The sequence below is a fragment of the Sabethes cyaneus genome, chromosome 2 (assembly GCF_943734655.1).
Source record: "Sabethes cyaneus chromosome 2, idSabCyanKW18_F2, whole genome shotgun sequence".
Taxonomy (NCBI): Eukaryota; Metazoa; Arthropoda; class Insecta; order Diptera; family Culicidae; genus Sabethes; species Sabethes cyaneus.
Genome location: NC_071354.1, coordinates 121,552,849 through 121,577,921, shown reverse-complemented (window position 1 = coordinate 121,577,921; position 25,073 = coordinate 121,552,849). Strand labels below are relative to the sequence as shown.

The 25,073-nt window shown below is 38.2% G+C and overlaps 1 protein-coding gene across 3 annotated transcripts in view; it reads left to right on the top strand.

Annotated features, from left to right (window-relative positions):
* The window catches only part of LOC128734148 (muscle calcium channel subunit alpha-1), a 1,300,390-nt gene that overhangs the window by 443,217 nt on the left and 832,100 nt on the right, over nt 1-25,073 (top strand). For all 3 annotated transcript variants that reach the window (XM_053828190.1, XM_053828187.1, XM_053828188.1), the window contains exons 10-11: nt 6,423-6,543; nt 13,503-13,710. In XM_053828190.1, the coding sequence (XP_053684165.1) occupies nt 6,423-6,543; nt 13,503-13,710 (329 nt within the window). The remainder of the gene's footprint in view (nt 1-6,422; nt 6,544-13,502; nt 13,711-25,073) is intronic.

Here is a 25,073-nt window from a genome sequence, read left to right as displayed (position 1 = left end):
TTCATTTGGGTCAATTGTTACAAGATTTTCCGATCGATTGGTGCAAGAATATTGAAAATCGATCGGAAAACCGCTGAGCTATTAGCGCTCAAAACCTTTCATTTTTCGTGACGCTCGCATTTTTAGATTTTGTGGAATGACACCCTATCTCAAAACTTGCCGTAAGACGTAGTCCTACGTCAAAAAACCGCGTAAATTTCGAAAACCGCGTAAATTCCAAAATTCGCGTAAAAACCCGATTTAATCCACCTATTGGTGAAAGGAACCTTTGTTATACCATCTTATTTGCCATTTGAGTTAGAATTCGACACGCCTTCGGAACTCAGCTTTTTGTTAACACTATGGTACCGTGAAAGCACGTAATTCCGATCACCTAAGGCATGATTCTTATTTGAGTCCCTACTGAAAAATATAGCTTTGATATTTATTAACACAGTATGTGTCTTTAGCTAGTATTTTCAATTATGTTTCATGGAAAAATACTAAAATGCCTAAATTATTTACCGAAAGTTAAAAAAATGCATCTTAGTATGATGCATCAGTGCATCTAATTCCGATCATCAATTATAAGGGGTGATTCTAATTCCGATCACAGGTGTATCTAATTCCGATCACGTCATGATGAGCTGTTAAAGCAAAAAACTTTTGTCAACTCGTACCATATGGATCTGAAATGTGTTGCTTTTATGTAGTTTGACGACAATCCCCCTACCAGTCGTCTTCTGCTTGCGTTAATGATCGTTATTATCATTAGCTTAATATTCATAAAATTTGTGTACTCAAAAGATCGGCAAGCGGATTATAAAACTTTCCACTTCTTTTATCTTTGTTCAACTGTCACAATTACAATAACATTAGGTCACTTCGACATTTTCATAAAGCTTTGATCATAAATAATAGTAAAAATCAAATCAGAAAGGTTGTGTTCCAGACATGACTGCGTAGTTGGCGTAGAACTACGTGAGGCTGGTTTTCACGAAGAAACCTGGAATATTAAAGAAAACTTTTTACAGCATATTGGTACATGTGTAGCGTAAAATAGCGTAAAGTGAGAAAAAATAAACAATATAATAATAATATTATCTTGCTGTACCATATTTATGGAAGGCGAGCTATTTTGTGATATCAAAAACGAATACTTTTACCAGTGCCAAAGTCGGAGTATTTCAGTATAGAAATTTGCCTCACGCATCCAGCTATTAACAAAGTTATAGGAGAAAACTTAAGTCCTCAAAATAATATGTTATTGTTATATTAAAAGAACACGCATTAATAAGATAGTTCATACTGCGCTGTTTGCAGCGTTAGAAAAGCAAAACGTCTGAGCCTTTCAGTTGGCTTGGAGGTACGGCACTGGTTTAATAACCCGCTCAAATGAATATATCAAATTTATAACAGGATGAGTTCTAGATAATAAGTATTTTATAACAAAGTCTCCTTTGCGTTTTGTTATAAACTTGGTCTCGTTAGCAGTTGAAATCACTAAAGTTGTAACAAAATTTGCTCAAGGCATATCACAAATATATCAAACTAACTGAACCGACAAACTTCGTATTGCCACAAATTAAACTGTGTTGTACATAAATCGTGAATCTCGGATGACCTTTCTCGCAATCTTGAGTTTTGCAAGTTTCTGGGGAGTTCATGGGTGTTATACAAATTTTTCTCACAGTAAAGTAGAAAACAACTCCCCCAATGCTTAGCCTGATAAAATAAAGCGGATAGCATTTAAATATTCGCCATCATTACAAACCATTTCGCCGAATACCTTTTTGCAGAACACCAATTCTTGGTTGACCATAACGTGGAATAGAGAATTTCGCAGAATACCATTTCGCGAAAAACCTTACGCGGGATGTACCATTTCACGGAAAATCTTTTCGTAGAAAGTACAATTTCGCAGGGGTGACCCAACTGATGGAACGTAATAGAGGTCAGTAGATCTAGGAAAATAAATAAACCTAGATAGAGGTGATCTCTACGGGGGACTGTCTCCCCGCAGTGGCCGGCGAATCCGACGGCAGGTCGCCGGCAACACTCGCGGCCTGTGGCCGCCTCGCGCTGAATTATCTAATGTTACTATTGATAGTTTTTGGTGGTCTTGTTATTGATTAATGTTTTATGAAAAAGTCAAAAATTTCTCGAATTCGATTAGTTTTTGAGTTACGCAAAAATTTCTGTTTTATTTGTATGATAGTGCTTATCCCCCTACCACAGGGGTGAGGGGTGTCAAACCATCATTAAAAAAAATCCTGCCTCCAAAACCCCCCACATGCCAAATTTGGTTCCATTTGCTTGATTACTTTTCGAGTTATGAGGAAATTTGTATTTCATTTGTATGGGAGCCCCTCCTCCAAAAAAGGTAAGGGGTCCTTATTCATCATAGAAAAAATTCATGCCTCCAAAAACACCCACATGCCAAATATGGTTCCATTTGATTAATTAATTCTCGAGTTATGAGGAAATTTGTATTGCATTTGTATAGGAGCCCCCTCTCCTAAAGTGGGGAGAGGTTTCAATTCACCATAGAAAAAAAATTGCCTACAAAAACACCCACATGCTAAATTTGGTTTCATTTGCTTGATTAGTTCTCGAGTTATGCAGAAATTTGTATTTCATTTGTATGGGAGCCCCTCCTCTTAAAAAGGTAAGGGGTCTCAATTCACCATAGAAAAAATTTTTGTCTCCAAAAACACCCACATGTAAAATTTTGTTCCATTTGTTTGATTAATTCTCGAGTTATGCAGAAATTTGTGTTTCATTTGTATGGGAGCCCCCCTCCTAGTGGGAGGAGGGGTCTCTAACCGTCATAAGAACCTTCCCTGGCCCCAAAAACCCCTATATGCAAACTTTCACGCCGATCGGTTCAGTAGTTTTCGATTCTATAAGGAACATAGGGACAGACAGACAGACAGAAATCCTTTTTTGTAGGTATAGATTATGATATAATTTTATCTAGTTTATATCCATATGAGTAACAAAAATCAGTATTCTGTCTTGCTGTATAATCAAATTGTGACAAAGCGCTTTATAAGTAACAGAACAAGATAGAATCTTGGTAGAAACATTTATAACAAAGTTTGATAGAAATATGAACTTGAGCAACAATTCAGTAAGATTTTTGCTAGAATCATCTGATCAGGAAGCTAGACGTCACATGTTCGAATCTCGACTGAAAGAGTCAAAGGATTTGTAGCACAATTGTCCCGTATTCTTACAGGCTACGAAGTCTGTCGTATAAAAACAGAAGGTCAAAATTCCATCAAATCGGAATGTAGCACCTAGGCTATACTGTGCTCTGTAGTAAACAAAAAACACGCAAGTTTATTTTGCTTCTTTGTCTTGAACCAGCAGCAGCCACAAGCTTGATGCTTGTGAAGATGCAGAGAATTCCCTTGTCTTTATTAGCAACAAGTATTGGACTAACATTCCTTCCCATCCCACCAGGACCCGCATTCGGACGTGATCGGCGTCTGTATTGATCAGCACGCAGGGATCTGATAAGGTTGCACAAAAAGGAACAGTGCGCTGTCCTAAGCATGCTTTTTCCAGCCATCATTTTGCAATTTTCATCGGTCCTGGTCAATAACGGAGTAGCAGCACACGGGCGGAATCCTATGCTTGTGCCTATGCTTATGCTTGCTTATGCTAATCAGCCACAAGCTTGGTGTGTGTAATGGTCGTCTGTGCCTGGGAAGCAAGACTATCATACGGAAAATGTATGGAGAATTTTTAGCTTGAAAGCTTTCGTTAATTTTCACTATTTAGCGATTGGCAAACAATCTTTTCAAGAAAGCCATACAATTGCTGCATCGTTTATGATCAAAATCCGTTTTAAATTGGAAGAGCTATTAGCGTTCAAAACTTTTCATTCTTTCGTGACGGTGGCTTAACGCCAAATTTTTGGTTGACACCTTGCCGTAAGACGTAGTCCTACGTCAAAAAATTTCGATAATCCTGCCATGTTATCATGTTGCAATCAATCCTAAAATCCAAATAGTAACTTCGTTAGCTTGCATTTTGCCAGTTTATAACTTTGATATAGTGATCGGAATTAGAAGCAGAAAAAAAATTATGTTCATAATTCCGATCAATTACTTTAATAGAATAAATTCCGCAAATTCAGCATTTTTTCAGCCAAATTTGATACAAAACGGTTATATATGCTTGTATCTATTAGTTATCATAGAATACCGAAGAAGGTAATATGTTTTCACGCTCCTATGATCTTAGCAAATTTGATCGTGCGCTTAGCACTTCGGCTAAGAAAATACATTTTGATGGCGTTTTTTGCTTCTGCCTGTCGAATTTAATTTATTTTGAAGTGCATGGTGCCCCAAAGGCAGTCATTTTTCAACAACTGACACATAAACACATAGCACAATAACTAAGCGTACTCTTTCATTACAGATTTTGGCACAATTTTCTAAAAATTAACCATTTAGGTTGAGTGATCGGAATTAGGAGCTGATCGCAATTATGTGCGGTCACGGTAGTGCACTATAGTGATATGAAAAAGAGAAATTGAACTTTTTCTTAGCTGGCGCTCCTTCAGATAATTATTTTTGCATGAAAATCAAAACTTAAGCTTCTTTTGAATGTACCTACATGAAAAGATAGTCATTAGCTTGATCGCATCGTTTTTACAATGTTAGAGGGTTAAGAAAACAAGATGAGATCGAAAAATATTGCAAAAGCTGCCCCATAAACATGCTTGAGAATAGGAAATATGATCGATATGATTTCCAGTGATTGTCATTTTTGATTTATTTATTAAAACATGATACATGACATAAGACATCTGTCCTTTAAAATGTCACTAACGAAAACAAATCTTACAAAATTACTACCGTGCAACGTTTACTTCCTTACTTCAAAATTTGTTTGAAATTTGTATAAATTTATTTGGAAAAATCAACTCACTAGTATTTTTAATCCTATACACCACTATACCTACATGTTTAAGATAACTGCTTTTCTTCGCTTTTTGCTTTTCTTGTACAATTGTGAGCAAGTGAAGAAAATGACAATTGAAATCTGAAATCAAAGAAAAGAAAAAACTTTTCGATTGAATCCCACTATTTAATATTTATTTGCAACAGATACGTACTTCGCCAACGACGTGCAGGCTTCATCAGTGTCTTATTTCAAAGCGTATACCTACGTATCTGTCGCGAATGAATATAAATAGTGGAAATTAGTCGGTAAAAAGTTTTTTTTCTTTAATTTCAGAATTCGTATTCCACTAAGAGGCTTGAAAAACTTCAGACAACTGACATGTTTCTCACTTTTCTTGAATTTTAATGCAAATTTAAAAATTGCAAATTGTCATCACATACACACGTACATACACACGTACATACATACATACATACATACATACATACATACATACATACATACATACATACATACATACATACATACATACATACATACATACATACATACATACATACATACATACATACATACATACATACATACATACATACATACATACATACATACATACATACATACATACATACATACATACATACATACATACATACATACATACATACATACATACATACATACATACATACATACATACATACATACATACATACATACATACATACATACATACATACATACATACATACATACATACATACATACATACATACATACATACATACATACATACATACATACATACATACATACATACATACATACATACATACATACATACATAAATACATACATACATACATACATACATACATACATACATACATACATACATACATACATACATACATACATACATACATACATACATACATAGATCATACACATTGAATACAATCAACATTTGATTGATGTTTTGATTTCACACGTTTTAACGGTTTAATATACGGTGCTTAAGTGTTAAAGTTTGAATAACTTTTGAATGAACCGTCCGATCTTGAATAACTCGGTTTCGTTTGATAGATCTCAGCAGTAATTTTCAAATAATAATAAAATGTTTGATGTTTTTCATTGAATTAATGCTTATAAGTTTTTTATTCCGCCGAAGTTGTTCCAGGCCGCACTGGAATGCTTATGTGTATGATCGTTTTTCGGCCACTTCCGGTGGTGGGATGTAATGATATTTAGTATCAAAATAAACAGAATAGACTGCAGAATCAAAATCTGAAATAGAAAATAATGATTTTTTAAAAATTTTTGATCGTTTATGTCCCCTTAAAATAACTTTACTTATATGCTCATTAAGAAATAATAGCTTTTAAAGATGCTACTTGGGTGGGTATATCTGTACAAATCTTTAAAAATAAAAAAAAAATAATAATAACTTATTATTTTGTTATAAGTTATGTTCGAGCAACCACCAATGAAAATAACCAGTCATTTTGTTTTACATTTTGCAGATACTCACTGGTGAAGATTGGAATACTGTTATGTATGATGGAATTCAGGCATATGGCGGAGTAGCATCTATTGGGATATTGGCTAGCATATATTTCATAATTTTGTTCATTTGTGGTAATTGTATCCTTTAAAAAAAATATTCTATATCTATTATGACTTACTAGCTGATTTCTCGATCTTACTCGAGGCCCAGGGCTGAGCCCAAGAGGCGCTAAAAATGTGATTTTAGTGACTACAAAGGGACCAAACAGATACAAAAAGTGACTGAGAAGTGACCAAATGGAACAAATTTGAAATTTCGAGTGCACTGCTATTGAACCAATGAATGCACAATACACAATGGAGATTTTTTGTTAAAAGGTCGTTTATCTCAATATGTCTAAATGCCGTAGAGCCAGCTTCAATCTCTTGATGCCAATAGAAAGATACTTATATAGAAATTTCGATGATGTTCAAATCACGCATCCGTTTCTGTCAGTTCGGGGCAAATAAAGGGCACTAATTTTCTCATTTAGAGACCCATCGATAAATATTACTGAAATCTGCATCGATCTTTTTTCGCCATGAGAAAGCTGTTTTCGTATGAAATCCGATGGCAGAATGTTAAATTGTAGCAATAAACGTTTCGTTTAGCGAAAATCAAAGTCGGACTTTCTTCCTTTGTACAAATTTATAAAAACAAACAGGTCGTCGTTGTCAACATAGTGGCGAGGTAGCTTGCGATATTCCAAGCAGTCGTTTCAATTCAACTCGATCTTGGGCCACCCGTCCCCAATTTCCCGGCGTTTCAGAAGTCACAAGTTGCTTTTGACCTGTTCGAACCATCTCGCACATCAGGCCTCTGTTCCTGATGCCAGTGTGGTTGCTTTTACTTCACTAGCACCAGGATCTACTTCCATCTAGGCTCCTGAATCCCTCTTTCTGTTTGGTGCTGGTACCATCAGCAAAGGAGGAGTTTCAAATTGGAGATCCAAGTGTGAAGATACCAAAGACGAATGATATATCGTTGGCAGCGATTAAAGAGATCTTCAGTTTCCGCATTATCTTCGCCGATATGTACCACGTCTCGCAGGCATGCAATAGAACGGATTTCACGTTTGCATTGAAAAAAGTCGTGTTTTTTCAGCGAAGAGATTCGATTTTATGTTACGAAGCACCAACTATTCAGAAAATCCATAATGGAACTATTAGCTTTTCTGGTCCGTATGTTTATAATCTTGATAAACTTACCCTTCGTCAACTGGTTGTACAGCTACTATGAAATTGGAGGGGTTGTTACTATCGATTTTGCGACTCATAGACCTGCTGTCTTGGAGCTATCAGAACGATCATCAAGCTTGCTCATTGGCCAAGTAAGGGTAATTTCATTGCTTCATTGTCAATTAATCCTCAGTAATCCTCGATACCCCCTATTAAAAAATAGGCCATAAGTGTTTTCTAGATTTAATTTCTTAATAGAGAAAGTCGTGGAATTCTTGGATTTTCTGATATGGAGCTTTATCATATTGTCCACACCAAACAGGGTCAGCTTTCTGCATCTTGGCTAAAATGCAGTCTAGCTTTGGTTTGATTGGTTTGACAATTTTGTTTCATCTTTCCTGTTCTGCCGGAGCACTTCGTTGAATGCATGCTTTCAAGATAATGGAGCAAATCGTTTCATACCGTCTATTATCTCGGTAATCCCGGAGGTCAGTTCAGGTGTATCGGTTAGCATTCACGCCTCTCACGCCGAGGACCTGGGTTGAAATTCCAACTTGCAGAAGTCACGAATGACCCAAGCTGTAAAAGTGACTTTAATGTAATAAAAAAAAACCTATAAATCGATACAATGCCTTTTTTACGTTATGGAATCTCTCCTTTGTTAATGGCCACCCTATTTGCCTTTAATAGGAATCCTTCCTTTTACCCCCGTGCTGATTTCCTTATGTAAGGAACATGTGTGCCAAGTTAAATAAAGAACCGTCCAGGCGTTTCGGAGTGATAACCTTCCCCTGTTAGCGACTCTCCTTTTTGTCAACCTTCCAAGCGTTGATTGATGAAGAACCGTGCATGCATTTCTGAGTTAAGCCCGCCCCCCCTCTTGTTAGGGACCCCCTGTTGGGTCAGGATTCTATACGGGGCTATGGATCACTTTTACCTTCTTCTATTTTCAGGATCAGCGGATGCAGGCATTGGTAAGTATCCGGGAATTTACACTGGGAGAGTGAATAATCGGGTAAGTATTCTTCAATGATCGTAATAATACGATAGTTTATGGGTAAGTATCAACTTTTACTACATTAACCGTCACAGTCTGGTTTGCCATACAAAACACTTTGTATTTCATGGCCTAAGTTGACTTTCACTGAATTCGGGCCGTAATAGTAAATGTTAAAAAAAGGTCACGATTGTCTTCTACTGCGGTTTATTGTTAACTGGATCAGGCGGGAGCAACTGTGCTAACTCGCGATGTTAGTTCTAGCAAGTCTTATAATTGTCTGAACACTGATAAACTAGTTGCAGTTCCTTTTATCGGGAAAACAGGGCGGAAACTGCTAACTGCTAACTACAACTCCTAACCTAACTTCGTACAGCATATAATAATAAGTTTTTGATGCAAACAAATCACTATATCTAACTGTCAGCTGAATACTGCACACGATTGTTATAATTTAGAATTGGGGTGGGAACACACAGGGTTGTCAATTATTATACAATATGTGTTCGAATCGGTTCAACTTGTATGCGAAACCTAACATACCGGCCACCTTGAAAACTACATTTTCAATTAAACTGTTTATAAATCTGGATTTTACAATATACTAATTAATAATTTCACTTCTTATTGCCTGATTTTACGGGATGCTCTGCTGGTCAATCACATCATCTGGCTCATCGTTAACTACGGGATCAAATAGACAAAACTTGTCTCTTATGTTAGCTGACTTCATAACATTGCCACCATGTAGCACTTTATGGTGATGAACGTTAATTAGCCGCCTTGTAAACGGGTAGAATTCGGGAATAACACTGCAGGATTTGTCGGACCGGCACAACCGGCCACCGAGGCGAATGACACTATTTAAATCCAGGTATGTGCTGAAGAGATGAAGGCGGGATCGTTTTAACACTCTGCTACCACTGCACAAATTTTTCAGCTCTTCGAGAAAAGATTCGGCTTGAATCAATTTTACAAAAACAAATCTTGCTGCTTCCACTTCATCCGAAGCGCGAATAGGTTGGCGAGCTCGGCTGATTTGGCTGGACTCGCGTACGTTTCGAGCAAATCGCAAATAGATGTCGACGACATATAGTAGACGTTGGTACGATGACAATCCTACATGTAGCGGGTTGGGAATTGTTTCTACAATGGGTCTTATTTCCTTTTCTGCTACTGAGTTTGGGTCTAAAACAGGATGTTGTACTGGCCACTCTGGATTGGATAAAGATAACCAAAGGGGACCATGCTTCCATTTGCTGCTATCGACCAACTGATCGGCAGGAAAATCGCGGGTAACACGATCCGCGGGATTGTCGACGCTAGCTACGTTGGTCCACATTGGACTGTGGGTTGCTGACAGAATGGCTGAAATTCTATTTGCGATAACTGTTTTCCTAGTTTGGGGAGACACTTTCCACCACTCCAAGACAGAGACACTTTTCTTGTTTAAACGGGAACCAAGCAGTACTGCGCTCAGTTTCAGTTGAGAAGTCGTGATTCGCTAAAGTGAAGCTACTTTCAATTTCGATGCTAGTAAACTGCTTTTAACTGCACCGTCGATCGATTTTGGGGAAACACAAATGCATGCGTCGTAAACTGCTGCTGACACATCTGCATACCGAAGCATTTCGACGGGACTAAACTGGGACCCGAAAGTAAAACGATCGATGCGAAAATCACGAAGTTCTGGTAGTTTATGGTGGAATATTGTCCACATTGTTTGGTATTCACGAGTTTCTTCGTCGTCCCACTTCAACGACGGGAACCATAGATGCGGTAACGTGATGTTGGCCTGGACTATCACAGGTGTGAATGGAGGTTGGACGATTATGAATTTATCTACTGATGTAACTGTCGCCGCATGACAAGTTACTAGTGACTGCTGAGTTTCTTCAGCATCGGCATCTGCAAGTTGCATGCCACAGGGAATTTTCTTCTGCGAAACGGTGTACGATCTGGGAGGTGTATCGCTGGTAGCTGTCCAGCCAAACACCGACTCAACTGGTAGAGATTTATTAACAGTCATACTAACTTGTAAAAAACCAGGTGGGACCGATCAGAAACGGGATCGTCTTGAGCGCAATGATCACTGCGAAAGCATTTACTAAACAGCCTTTTATCGGTACGCACTTTTTGACATCCTTTTATGTCTAATTCGTTAAAGACGGGACATTCAACCATTGGATGTTTTCCTCTTTCACAAGCAGGACAGGGTGGGAGCATCTTCGGTATAGCTTCAGCCATGACATTTGTGTTCATACGGAACTGGAAGGGATTCTTGTATCCGGAGTCGTGAATTCCGGACGAGGTGCGCTGGGGTTCTGAAGCTGACATTTGCGCAACAGGAACGGGGACTGGCTAAGACATCTTTAAAATCAGATTGGCTTTGATGCAGAAATATTGATTTTCCACATTAGCTCGGCATTCCATATTCGCCGTAAAAAACTGATCGCTATCGTCAAGCTCTTCGTATTGGATCATCTCAAACGCTTCGTTCAGCTTTTCTAAGCGTTCGAGTCTTAATGGCACTTGTTGTTGATGCTCATCTGGAGCATAGTTCACTATAAATTCATCCATTCGCTTTAATGCTTCTATAATGTTTTTCCGGTTTAACTCCTTCAGCTTCATTTTCTTCTCGACGGGCATTTTAGCAGAAGACATCAGAACGGGAACAATTTAAGTATGTTCTGGAATCAAAAAAAGACCCAGGAAGTACCGCAAAAAAATTTTATTTACTTTGGAAAGGTACTCACCTGGTACCTCGTCCAAAGAGGCCTTGTATTTTTATCAAAAATTACAGGAACAAGATCGAGGTGCTATTCGGGGTGACAAATCTTTCACTGCGGACAACTGGTACTCAATAGCGGGAAAGAATGTTGAAGTAAATCGCCAAGAATGATCTCCAGTAGCATGCGGTTTCCAAAAGTGAGGTTAGATTTCTTCTCTTCGCACGAGCAGCGAAACGGGTTATGCAGATATCACAATTAGCCGGGCTGAGGTTATGTTTCCTCCTTCAGCACGTGGGATACGCGGCTTGGGTATATATTTTTTCTCTCGAGGTCCTCTGTTACCCTCGTGTTGGGACGGATTAAGGAAATTCTTATTACTTGTGAGTAAATTTTCCCTTTTTACGCTAGCGACGGGTTTTTAGCAAAATTGGTTCAAGAAGAAATCACTAATGCATTGTGCATTTCTTTTCGCTTGCGACGGGCCGGGTTTCGTAGCTTGTTTTAATCAATGGAGTTGGGGTTAGGTTTCTTCTTTCTTCTGCACGTCCAGCGGGTAAACTGGTTTGCTCAGGTCCTTGTTACCCTAGTATTGGGATTGGTTATGGTACACTATTTTTTTGTATGCAATCACGAAAATCTTAGTTGCATTTAACTCACGACGGGACGGGCTTAGCTATCATAATATATCGGCTTGGGGTTTTATCACCTCCTCGTGCATTGGGAATGATAGCTTTTCTAACGAGGTGCTTTGTTACCCTCGTGTCGGAACGGGTTATGCGACACCATTTATTCGTTTGCATTGACGAAAATTTTAGTTACATTTCACTAGCGACGGGACGGACTTAGTAATTATTACAGTTGAGGTTATGTTTCCTTCTCGTGCATTGGGAAAGATAGATTTTCTCGAGGTCCTCTGTTACCCTCGAGTTGGGACGGGTTGGCCAAATATCTTCTACGTTGTGTTTAATTTTGTTATTCACTCACGACAGAACGGGTCTTCGTAGAAATCCTGGTCACGGCACCAGAATGTTGGGTCAGGATTCTATACGGGGCTATGGATCACTTTTACCTTCTTCTATTTTCAGGATCAGCGGATGCAGGCATTGGTAAGTATCCGGGAATTTACACTGGGCGAGTGAATAATCGGGTAAGTATTCTTCAATGATCGTAATAATACGATAGTTTATGGGTAAGTATCAACTTTTACTACATTAACCGTCACAGTCTGGTTTGCCATACAAAACACTTTGTATTTCATGGCCTAAGTTGACTTTCACTGAATTCGGGCCGTAATAGTAAATGTTAAAAAAAGGTCACGATTGTCTTCTACTGCGGTTTATTGTTAACTGGATCAGGCGGGAGCAACTGTGCTAACTCGCGATGTTAGTTCTAGCAAGTCTTATAATTGTCTGAACACTGATAAACTAGTTGCAGTTCCTTTCATCGGGAAAACAGGGCGGAAACTGCTAACTACAACTCCTAACCTAACTTCGTACAGCATATAATAATAAGTTTTTGATGCAAACAAATCACTATATCTAACTGTCAGCTGAATACTGCACACGATTGTTATAATTTAGAATTGGGGTGGGAACACACAGGGTTGTCAATTATTATACAATATGTGTTCGAATCGGTTCAACTTGTATGCGAAACCTAACACCCCCCTTTTGTCAACCCCTCAGTACTGATTTTCTGATATCTAGGAACCTGTGTGCCATGTTTGATGAAGAATCGTCCAGGAGTTTCGGAGTTTTGAGCTCCTCCTGTAAGAGATCCCTCCTTTTATCAGCCCCGCAGTGCTGATTCCCTTATATCAATGAACATGTGTGCTTTTGTCCCTTTTGTCAACCCCTCAGTACTGATTTTCTGGTATCCAGGAACCTGTGTGCCATGTTTGATGAAGAACCGTCCAGGAGTTTCAGAGCTTTGACCTCCTCCTGCAAGGGATCCCTCCTTTTATCAGCCCCGCAGTGCTGATTCCTTTATATCAAGGAACATGTGTGCCAAGTTTGGTGGAGAACGGTCAAAGTGTTCTGGAGTTATGGTGGAACATACAAATATACAAACTCACACTCACTTTTATATATACAAATAAAATATAAATATAATATAATATATGTTAATTTTTTCTAAACATACATTACTAGATATATTGCTAAATGTCTTCTTGGCTATTGCAGTAGATAACCTGGCTGATGCAGATTCGTTGACATCAGTTGAAAAAGAAGAAGGAGATGATGATGAAGCAGAAAAAGAAAAACTTCCTTCACATGAAGTTACTCCATTAGGCATAACAGATGATGGTTTCATGGATCATGATAAGGACAATTTGGATTCGGATAATGAAATGAACATGTAAGTAACCGAGCTGAGAATTTGTAGCATTATGCCAATTTATGTAAAATTTAGATCGAGTAGCTTCTTGTTTCGGTGTCTTGCTCAGAATTATGTTAGTTGAGTCGAAGAGAGAAAGAGTATCGCATGCACTATGTTTGATAGATGTTTGGTAGTCGGTACATTTGGTAAATATGAGTACTTGAATGCCACTGGGTTTTTCATCCGGGAATTCGGGATTCGGGATAGGTTGGAAAATTATGTGGGAATGCACAGTGGCCAAACCGACCGAAAAAACGGAACTTTTTGTTGTCGCTGTTTTTAAGGGATAAAAAGTGACTTTTCTTATGTAAAAAATCACGAGAAATCAATTGGTGATAATCTCAACGCGCGGAAATTACGGGAAGTAGCCTATTTTGCCCCATTCACCCCTATTTTTTAATAGTTTTGAAAGAATTGTGTCCAAACTCTCTCTAATTTGAGATTCTATGGCAAAGAAAAGATGCAGAATGTTAGGTAAAAGGTATATGAACAATTTTATTTTAATGCAACCTAACCTAGAAGTTCGTTTTGCCCCATTTTACTTAAGGTTTTTGTACCACAGGTGAAATGCGAATTCGATACTTTTACCAGAGATTTCCAAGAAGGCATGGTTGAAAAAGTCAAAAGATCGAACGACGATCAAGCTTTTCACAACAATGTCGTGTAAGGCAATGTTTTACCTTGTTTTACCCTACAACGTCGCATGGAAGACAACATTAAGCATGATCCTGTATCGTTTTGGACGTACGTGAAAAATCGCAAGCAACAAAGAGGAATCCCTCAACGTGTGCATTACAACGAAAATGTAGCTGAGTCCCCGTTGGAGTCTGCAAACTTGTTCTCATCCTTCTTTCGAAGTGTGCAAAGTAACAACTTACCACTTTCGTCTGAGGAGTATTTGAACAGTTTGCCGTTGTTTGATTTGAGCATGCCGCTTTTTAATTTTTCGGATAGTGACGTAATGCGGAAGCTGCAATCAATTGACGAATCGAAGGGCGCCGGACCTGACAGTCTGCCACCACTCCTCTTCAAAAACTGTGCTGCGATGCTCGCGATTCCTGCAAGGATTATTTTTAATCAATCCATGTCGGAAGGAACTTTCCCGAATGTGTGGAAAACTGCTGCTATTACACCTGTTCATAAAGCAGGTAACACTCACGACGTTAAGAACTACCGCGGAATTTCGATTCTGAGTTGTTTGCCTAAGGTATTCGAATGCTTTATCCACGATTCACTTTACCCGAAGGTTCATCATGTGATTTCGGAATGGCAGCATAGATTCGTGAAAAAACGTTCGACAGTCACCAACTTGATGGCATATGTTTCTTGACTAACGAGTGCGCTTGAAAAACGTCAGCAAATTGATGCGGTTTATGTCGATTTTGCAAAAGCCTTTGATAGAGTGCCACATTCTTTGATGGTAGCGAAGCTGGAAAAAATGAGATTTCCTGAATGGTTGACACTGTGGATATTGTCATATCTCACCAGTCGCGTTGCAGTCGTACGTGTTAATGGAACCAAATCCCTACCATTTGAGATTTAATCCGGTCTGCCCCAAGGGAGTGACCTGGGCCCACTGCTGTTCATTCTCTTTGTAAACGACTTGTGTTCCACGATAAAATCTTCCAAGTATATGTTTGCCGACGATCTGAAGTTCTATCGGGTAGTTGCTTCCAGTGTTGACTGCTCTGCCATACAATCCGACATTGATTCGCTGTTAAATTGGTGTAAACTTAACGGAATGGACGTGAATGTACAGAAATGTAATGTCATCTCATTCTGCAGAAATAGGCATTCAGCCAGTATCACCCGAGTCGATCCTGTTAAAGATTTGGGCATTCTTCTAGACAACAAATTGTGTTTCACTCAGCACATTACAGCTAGTACTGCTAACGCGTACGCTATTCTGGGCTTCATATAAAGGAATACGCAGCAGTTTACCGACTCTTATTGCTTGAAGTCTCTCTACTGTGCGGTTGTACGCAGTATCCTTGAGTACGGGGCGCTTGTATGGGCGCCCTACCAAGCTGTCCATATCAACCGGATCGAACGAATCCAGCGTCACTTCGTTCGGTACGCTCTGCGGTTACTACCCTGGGATGATCCAATTTGACTACCTCCTCACGAACATCGATGCGCTTTAATAAACCTGTCAACGTTAGCGAATAGGAGGGCTTTGCTGCAACGACTATTCATCTTTGATCTACTACTGCTAGGAGGTAATATTGACAGCCCGGAGCTCCTAAGTCGAGTCCGACTCAATGTTCCACCAAGGCATGCTCGACGAGCTGATTTCTTTAGGCTTCCATTGCACCGTACTCAGTTCGCTCAAAACAATCCATTTGACGTATATTGTCGTCTATTTAATACTGTTTCTGACGATTATGATTTTAATATTACTCGGACTACTTTCAAACTTAGAATAAGTAATTACTAAGAACTGTTTGTACGAAATTTCGAAGACTAGTAAATCTATACCTATAAAAAAGGATTTCTGTCTGTCTACCTGTCCGTATGTTCCAGTCTGCCTATCCGTATTGTGCCAGGAAAGGTTTAAGTGATGGTTAGAGACCCCTTCCCCCACTAAGAGGGGGGCTCCCATACAAATGAAACACAAATTTCCTCATAACTCGAGAACTAATCAAGCAAATGGAACAAAATTTGGCATGTGGGTGTTTTTGGTGACAAGAATTTATTCTATGGTAAATTGGAACCCCTCCCCTCTTTAGAAGGGGAATTATGACTCCTCTCCCCTTTAAGAGGGGGGGCTCCTATACAAATGAAATACAAATTTCTTCATAACACGAGAACTAATCACGCAAATGGAACCAAATTTGGCATGTGAAGGTTTTCGAGGGCAAGAATATTTTCTATGGTGAATTAGAACCCCTCCCCATTTTAAGAGGGGGGTTCCTGTTCAAGTGAAATACAAATTTCCTCATAACTCGAGAACTAATCAAACAAATGGAACCAAATTTGGCATGTGGGTGTTTTTGGAGACAAAAATTTTTTCTATGATGAATTGAGACCCCTCCCCACTTTAGGAGGGGGGGGGCTGCTATACAAATGCAAAACAAATTTCCTCATAACTAGAGAACTAATCAAGCAAATGGAACCAAATTTGGCATGTGAAAGTTTTCGAAGGCAAGAATATATTCTGTGGTGAACTAGGACCCCTCCCCACTTTAAGACGGGGTGGGGGCTCCTATACAAACGAAATACAAATTTCCTCATGATTCGAGAACTAATCAAGCAAATGGAACTAAATTTGGCATGTGGGTGTTTTTGTAGGCAAGAATATTTTCGATGGTGAATTAGGACCCCTCCCCACTGTAGGAGGGGGGGCTCCTATACAAATGAAAAACAAATTTCCTCATAACTCGAGAACTAATCAAGCAAATGGAACCAAATTTGGCATGTGGGAGTGTTAGGTGGCAGAAATTTTTTCTATGGTGAATTAAAACCCCTCCCCTGTTTAGGATGGGGGGCCTCCCATACAAATGAAATTCAAATTTCCTTATAACTTGAGAACTAATCAAGCAAATGAAACCAAATTTGGCATGTGGGAGATTTTGGAGTCTTGAATTTATTTTGATGGTTAGAGACCTCTCACCCCTGTGGTAGGGGGATATGGACTCTCATACAAATAAAACAGAAATTTTTGCGAAACTCAAAAACTAATCGAACTCGAAAAATTCGAGACTTTTCTATAAAACATTAGTCAATAACAAGACCACAAAAATTATCTATAGTAACACTAGATCATTCAGGACGAGACGGCCGCGAGTGTTGCCGGCGACCCGCCGTCGGAAGCGCCGCCTCCTGGGGGGAGGCAACTCCCTACAGAAATCACTGCTGTCTAGGTTTATTTGTTTTCCTAGGTCTACCTGGGTTTCCCGGAATGAGCGACAGCGAGTAAGGAGAGGATCGCGTAATGGTACTTTCCACAAAAAAGTTTTCCGTGAAATGGTACATTCCGCTTAAGGTTTTTCGCAAAATGATATTCGGCGAAATGTTGTACAATCATGGCGAATATTACTATCCGCTTTCTGGCTATGCAATGAGGGGACAGGGTAGTTGTTTCTACTTTACTGTGAGGAAAAATTGCAAATTTGTGTACTAAACTACCCATTCCTGGTAACTAATAAGCATTGACATGAGCAGCAAATCAGCGTATTTGGCATTTTATACTGCACGTTGTTGTATATTAGCTTTTTGACTGCAAAGGTGTTGTAAATTGGCATCCAAAATTGTATTCAAATTCTTCGTGTCGGTAACTAGCCGTAAATTAGCATTGAGAGCACTATAAGAAGGTTATCAGTAAAGTAGCTGTATATTTTGCCAAAATAGCATCTAAGTAGCATTTAAGGCGACTTAAATGCTTATTGACCTACATTTGAATAGCATTGGTGATGCTTATTGGTTACCTGGGATGATGATGATGATGATGATGATGGGCCCACCTCTTACCCCTACGGAGGTTTGAGTTAGACGATTTATCTATATGATAATTATTATAAAAATATAGCAGGGAAACAAAAAAACGGACTAGTTTTTTTCAGACAGATACAAATTCCTTTAGCAAATTTCTAATGGCTAACACCAGCATGACTACGAACAATTAAACTCTCAAGTCATTCAAGCTAGAATACCCAGTACAATCATTACACAACTTTCAGCGAACAAGGGATATTCAACATTTACATTAAGCTAACATCCAGTATAATCCGTTGCTAAGCTAAGCAGTCCAGACGAAGCCATTCCCGCCATTAACAGCAAGCAAAGCATAAGTCAAACTGCTTACCAAGCACTAAATTTATAAGGATATTCCCACCCAGGGCAGTCAAAGAAATTTCCCACCCGAAAAAAACCTTGACCAGCTTCAGAAATGTTCTAATCTTCCTGAATAATCTGACGAGTACAACTTGACAGCTGAAAAGTCTTTTAAATAATTGTACATTGCCAACACAGTCAACAATCAACCATACCATTCAGTCCTTTATATCTGTGCACCGCGCGCGAAGCTCAAACCTTCGTAGACTACTCTTTTTTTTAAACTACTAACAACAATTACAAAATCCATCATCATCATATAGACGAACATAATAGTTTTTACTCTCTTCAATAATTACTAAAAAGCTATATTAATGTCCATGCAAAATTATCCGTTTTATAAACTTCGTCAGACTAAAACATGAAATACCAAAAAAAAATTTAAAACTGTTCAAAACACAGCTTTGACGTGTGAAATACATTGCCTTTTGAACTCGGTCAGCGTTGTCGCACGTTTAATGTGAGTAGGCATCGAATTGAATAAATTAATACCTTTAAAAAACAATGAATTCTGTGAAGCACATGATATAAAATTTGGTGTTCTAATTTCTAAGGCGCTTCTAGTGTTATATCTATGAATATCACTCCCTCTTACAATTCGATTACACAAATTTCGAGGCAGCAATCCATTCACTATTTTAAAAATGAACACCAACGTCAAGAATACAATGCGCTGCTTTACCGATAACCACTGCAAAGCATCCAGCATTAGCGCCGAGGGAGTGAATCTATTGCATCTTAAAATCAACCGCATTACTTTATTTTGCAAGCGCCGTAATCTCGATATTTGTGTTTCAGTTGCCAAGAACAAAATGGAAGCGCAAAAGTCCAAGTGTGGAGAGATGATTGATTTATAGAGATGAATCTGACTAAAAGTGTTCAAATCTTTCTTCAAACGACAGAGAATTCCGTATTTCTTGGCAATTTTCTTGATGACATTGTCAATGTGTACATCGAACTTTAGTTTATCATCTATAATAACGCCAAGATACTTGATTTCTCGTACGCGTTCAATTGTCTCACCCTCAATTTCCACAGAGACATCTTCATTTACGCGGTTTCGCGAGACTACCATAAATTTAGTCTTACTGATGTTTAGCTTTAGTTGTTTGAATTTCAACCATCTGCTCAGCGAACGTAAATCCTCATTCAAGTGTGCTGTAACATAATCGAGTTTCTTAGCTGCAATAAATAGTACAGTATTATCTGCAAAAAGGTTAATATCACAAAAACATAACACTCGTCTCATGTCATTGATATACACAATAAATAAAATAGGCCCTAAGACACTCCCTTGGGGCACTCCAAGAGTATTACCCACGGGGTCAGAAATAAAATTATTAAAAATAGTCCTCTGAGTCCTGTCACACAAATAGCTCTCAAACCATTTGTAAACAGTCCCCACCATTCCAAAACGCTTAATACTTTGCAATAACAAGGGCCTAGATATTGTTTCAAACGCGGGTTTTAGATCCAGAAACACAGCAACGAGAGCATCTTTACGCTCAATGTTTTCTTTCCATTTCGCCAACACTAGTTTTAATGCAGTTTCACAAGAATGACTTTCCCGATATCCTGATTGTTCTGGTATTAGCAAATCATTAGAATTAAGATAACTCAACAGTTGGCCTTTCACAGCAAGTTCCAAAACTTTTTCTAGTGTCCCATCGTACCAGGAACTTTTTGTATAGGAACTACTAAGGATTCTTTCCAAACTTGAGGCACGTGCCCAGTCTGCAACGATTCATTGATTAGGCCAAGAAGGTCGTGTCCAATGACATCAAAGCAATCTTGAATAACTCTAGCGTTAACATTATCTATTCCAGCCGTTTTTTCCATTGAAAAACAAATATGTCTCAACTCTTCTATCGTGATTGGACGAAATCTGCTAAACGTACAGTCAGTATTGAAAGGTTGCTTGAGTTCTTCAGGCTCATCAACCAATTCAATAGACTGATTAATCGCTGAAATACTATCGATAAAATAATCATTGAACCTAGATGCGATTTCTCTTTCCGAAAATTCTAATGTGCCGTTAAAGGTTATGGATCGCGCTTTGCAATCGCTGGGTTTCAACAACGATTTGAGTATTTTTCATAGCTCTTTGCTGTTGTTTTTATGATGGTCAATTTTCCTCTGCAAATATTCGCTCCGTGTCTTGATCAGAGATTGTGAATATGTATTTCGTATTTCCGTATACTTGTACCAATGATAGCTACTGTTAGTTCTACGGAACTTCTTGTACCATTTGTCCCTCTTTCGTTTAAGACGCGTGAGATCCAGATTGTACCAGCTGTTAGAATTCTCAATCACAACATTCATTTGTTGAACCAACTCATTGGTACAAGCTTTCAGTAGGTCAGTAAGACCAGCCGTTTTTTCATCAAGGTTCCCGTATAATGAAAAATCTAGATTTCTCGCAAGAAGATCAGTAATCTTACGTTTCGAGTAATTTTTCCAGCACCTAAGTTTGACTAAGTTACTCTCGCTGTTCATATTATGGCAAATACTAACAACGATAGTCTCGTGATCTGTGATTTTCAAGTCAGAATTCACATCTGCACGAACCGAATCAAAATTAGTATACACATGGTCAATAAGAGTTTTGCTGTGTCTGGAAATACGCGTATAATCGTTTATAATTTGTTTCAAATTAAAAAATTCAACTAATCGCTTCAAATGCCTCGAACTGTAGTTATCACGCCAGTTTATGTTAAAGTCACCAGCAATCATATTGAATTTGCTGCTATCAAGAAATATCTCGAACCAGCTTTCCAATATTTGCATGAATCGCTGGTCACTAAAACTGGGTGAGTGATAAACAACACCATAGTTACCCATCTTCATGCCACTTTCCACTGTTATGCTTAAGAACCAGTTCTCCTCCATTGCTTCATTATTACAAACATTGAATTGAATTGATTCTTTGACATATATAGCAATACCGCCAGTATGTCTAGAATGTGATAAACAGGCAACGACTTTGTATCCAGGTATAGCATATTGCTCAAAAGCATCCATATCTGTAATATGTGTTTGTGGTAAAAATACCATAAATGGACGTTGTCCTTCTACAACCTGACGTAATGCTACGTAGTTTGTAGGTAAACTAGCAATATTTACGTAAATAATATCACATTTGTTGACATTCTTACTAGATCTTGATTGCTACTTATTGAAATGCAAGCTATCTTTTTTTTGTTCATGCAATCTTTTATAAACTGGACAGTCCGCGCTGGATGCAGCGTGGTTAAAGTTCAAATTCATTCTACGTTCCTTATTAAACTTACAACAATTAGCGCATTTCAAAACAGTAGATGTACATTCAGATGTTCTGTGATGTTCGCTACACAAAGAACACGTTTCATTATTTTTACAATCCGTGCTTTTGTGGCCAAATTCGCCGCATTTGAAGCATCTAAGCACATTTATCGCGGGAATAATTGGGCACCGATCCCATCCAACATTTACTTTCTTCGCCGATAATAAAACATTGTACGTCCTTATGTCGACTTCAATTATAGCATTATATTTATTATACTTCATGAGAGGATTTTCATATGTACTTAAAACCTTGACTGTATCAATTGCGAAATCTTCATTTTGACTTTTCAAAAAATCAATAAAGACTTCAGAGGAATATTGATCACTTATTCCCACAACCTTTAATCTTGGCACCGGAGGTGTGGGAACAACAGCTATATAACTTTCGCCCAGATTATCTTCAATGCCATTTTTCACCGCCTCCACATTATCTTTAGTTACACACTCAACAATAACAGAGCCATCTTTTCCGCTTTTAAAGTTACTAATTTTGTGTGTTTTCGGAACTAAATTTGATTTCAAAAAATCCCGCGTAACTTCACTGCTTTGGGTGGACTCTTTCGGTTTGATAACAATGACCGGACCAGCCTTACGTTTCTTTGCCTTACCGCTCAAAACGTTCGCGTAAGTAATTCTTTCGTCATTACTTTCATTAACGTCATCATTTAATTTAAGCTTTTTACCCTTTTTAACTGGGTTTCGGCTAATATCAACCGTATCCGATACCTCCCTATTCATCGCAACTGAATCCTTTTCACGTTTATTTTCTAAAATGGTACTAGTCATGTTTTCCAATTTTTCACGAAATAAAGTTTCAAAATCGGCAACCTTTCTATTTATAGTACCATTTACATTTAAGCTCAATTCTTCTATTCCGATGTTCAACGCGTTACCTATCTGAGTAGCAATGTTGCTTTGGATATCCGCAATGGAGGCCGAGAGTTTTTTCATCTCGTCTCTTAATACAATGACATCCAAAACCGATACATTCAACTCGTCACAACTCTGAACTGATAGGCAATTATTACGCTTGTACAGAACATTTTCGCTTGCGTTGATCAATTTCATTGTTGAATTACCAATTCCAACACAGCGCGAGTGAAATCTCCCAATGCATTTGGCAGCAACAAACCAAATCATTGATCAGCAGCTAGGACAGGACGTGCCATCTGGCTTCTTATTCTTCTTCTTATCATTACCACCATCCCGATTGAATATTCTTTGTTACACTCTGCACCACTGTTGCCTGCACATATTATTTTAAGAATAACTTCGTTTGCCGAACAACTACTCCCGAATACGCCACAGTTTATGCGACCAAAATCATGTTTTGCATTTCATTTTGAAAATTAAAATTCGTGTACAAACAAAACTAATGGTAAACCAAGCTTAGAACTACAGAATACAAAAGAAATCAAAATTCGGAAATAATAACTTATTGTCGTATTCCCACTAATGAGTTTCAGCAACACTGAAAGCGACACCGCGTTACAATTTCCAATCAGAAATTGAGTCAATTTTGGGTCAACGCCGCGGTTGACACTTGGCACATCCTGTCCTAGATCAGCAGTATCTCCTTACACTTTGCGCATTCCATTTTGCCTACTACTCAGTGGATGCTAATCGTACACACAGCGCGCGCCGGCAGACAATAAAAAAACAATAACCAGCACCGACGGCAACCGGCCGTGGCGGGATTAAAATAATAAAATTTAACCAAAATAAGTAGCAATTGCTACTGCACTTGTACTTATCCTGATTTAAATCACTTTATGTACACTTTGGTACGAAATATCTAATGTGCACGCAAAATTTCACACATAATTGGTTGAAAATAATCACAGCACTTTATAAACAAACTATGATGTTCGCCATTTCGTCAGTGATCATCTATTGATTAACGTTGCGCAGTGCGTTGGTTTTCATAAAATTTTTGAAAATTGAATAAGCTTACAAATTTTGAACAAAATAGGAGCACTTATAAATTTTGATAGATCGTTTTTTCATGAAATTACTGAGTAAGGGTAAGTTGGTTGTTACTAATTTGAGTAAGTGCAAGTAAAAGCAAGTTGTAAGAGCAAATATTATTCTTTAAAATAAACTTTGCGTAGTAAAGGTCTAGTTTATAGGTTTTTGAACTATGCATAAATTCCTGTAATGCCATTCTTTTTGATTCATATCAATAAAGTTTTATTGAATAAATTTCATCAATTTTTATTAACCTTCGGTTACTCACACTGTTGCATTTTGTTCAACACGTGTAGGTTTTTGAATGCCATAATGTTATAAAGTTACAAATCGCTGTTTAACTAACGTATATTTTTTAATTAACTTGTTATGAGCAAAATGTCATAATTATTCAATGCATTAATACTTTAAATTGTTGGGATAATAGATCAGCATAGACTGACATCACAGAAACGAAGCAATCAGCATGTGAGGTGTACCGCAATTGACCCCAACTGGATTTTTCTCTCGATTCTTCATATGGAAAAATGGTGTCTGCATGCAGCAAAACTATCACCAAATGTAAAATGTTTAAAATGTATCCGTCTGTTGGTAGTCGAGTAATTCGGAGTCAAAATTAGATTATTTTTTATAATCAAAGCTCTACAGTTCCTAAACAAACAAACATAGAGGTATACTATATTCAGCAAAGTTGTGTATTGTTACTATTTGTGCAAGTTTGTAGTACATGAAAAAGTCAATAATTACAAAAAGAGCTAAAGTAGAAAAACTGATTTTACTAATTCATATACAATAAGATTTTAAAGACGACTGCTGCCGCTTGCAAGTTATGCTTGATGTGTTTGTTGGCTGGTGCAAACTGAACTGGCTTATAGTCAGCGTTGCAAAATGCGAAGTGATGAGCTTTTATCGCATCAAAAACCCGATAAACTTTAATTATATTATCGATGGTACTGAGCTGCGCAAAGTCAAACAAGTTAATGACCTCGGTGTCTTACTGGATACTAAACTGACATTTAATTTGCACCGTGAAACAATTATCTCTAAAGCATCCCGGCAACTTGGATTTATCTCCAAGATAGGGAGAAACTTTAAGGACGCCCACTGCCTTAAATCATTATATTGCGCCCTAGTTCGACCGCTTCTGGAGAACTGTAATCTGGTTTGGTTTCCGAAGCAGCTTACTTGGACCATACGAATTGAACGCGTACAAAGGA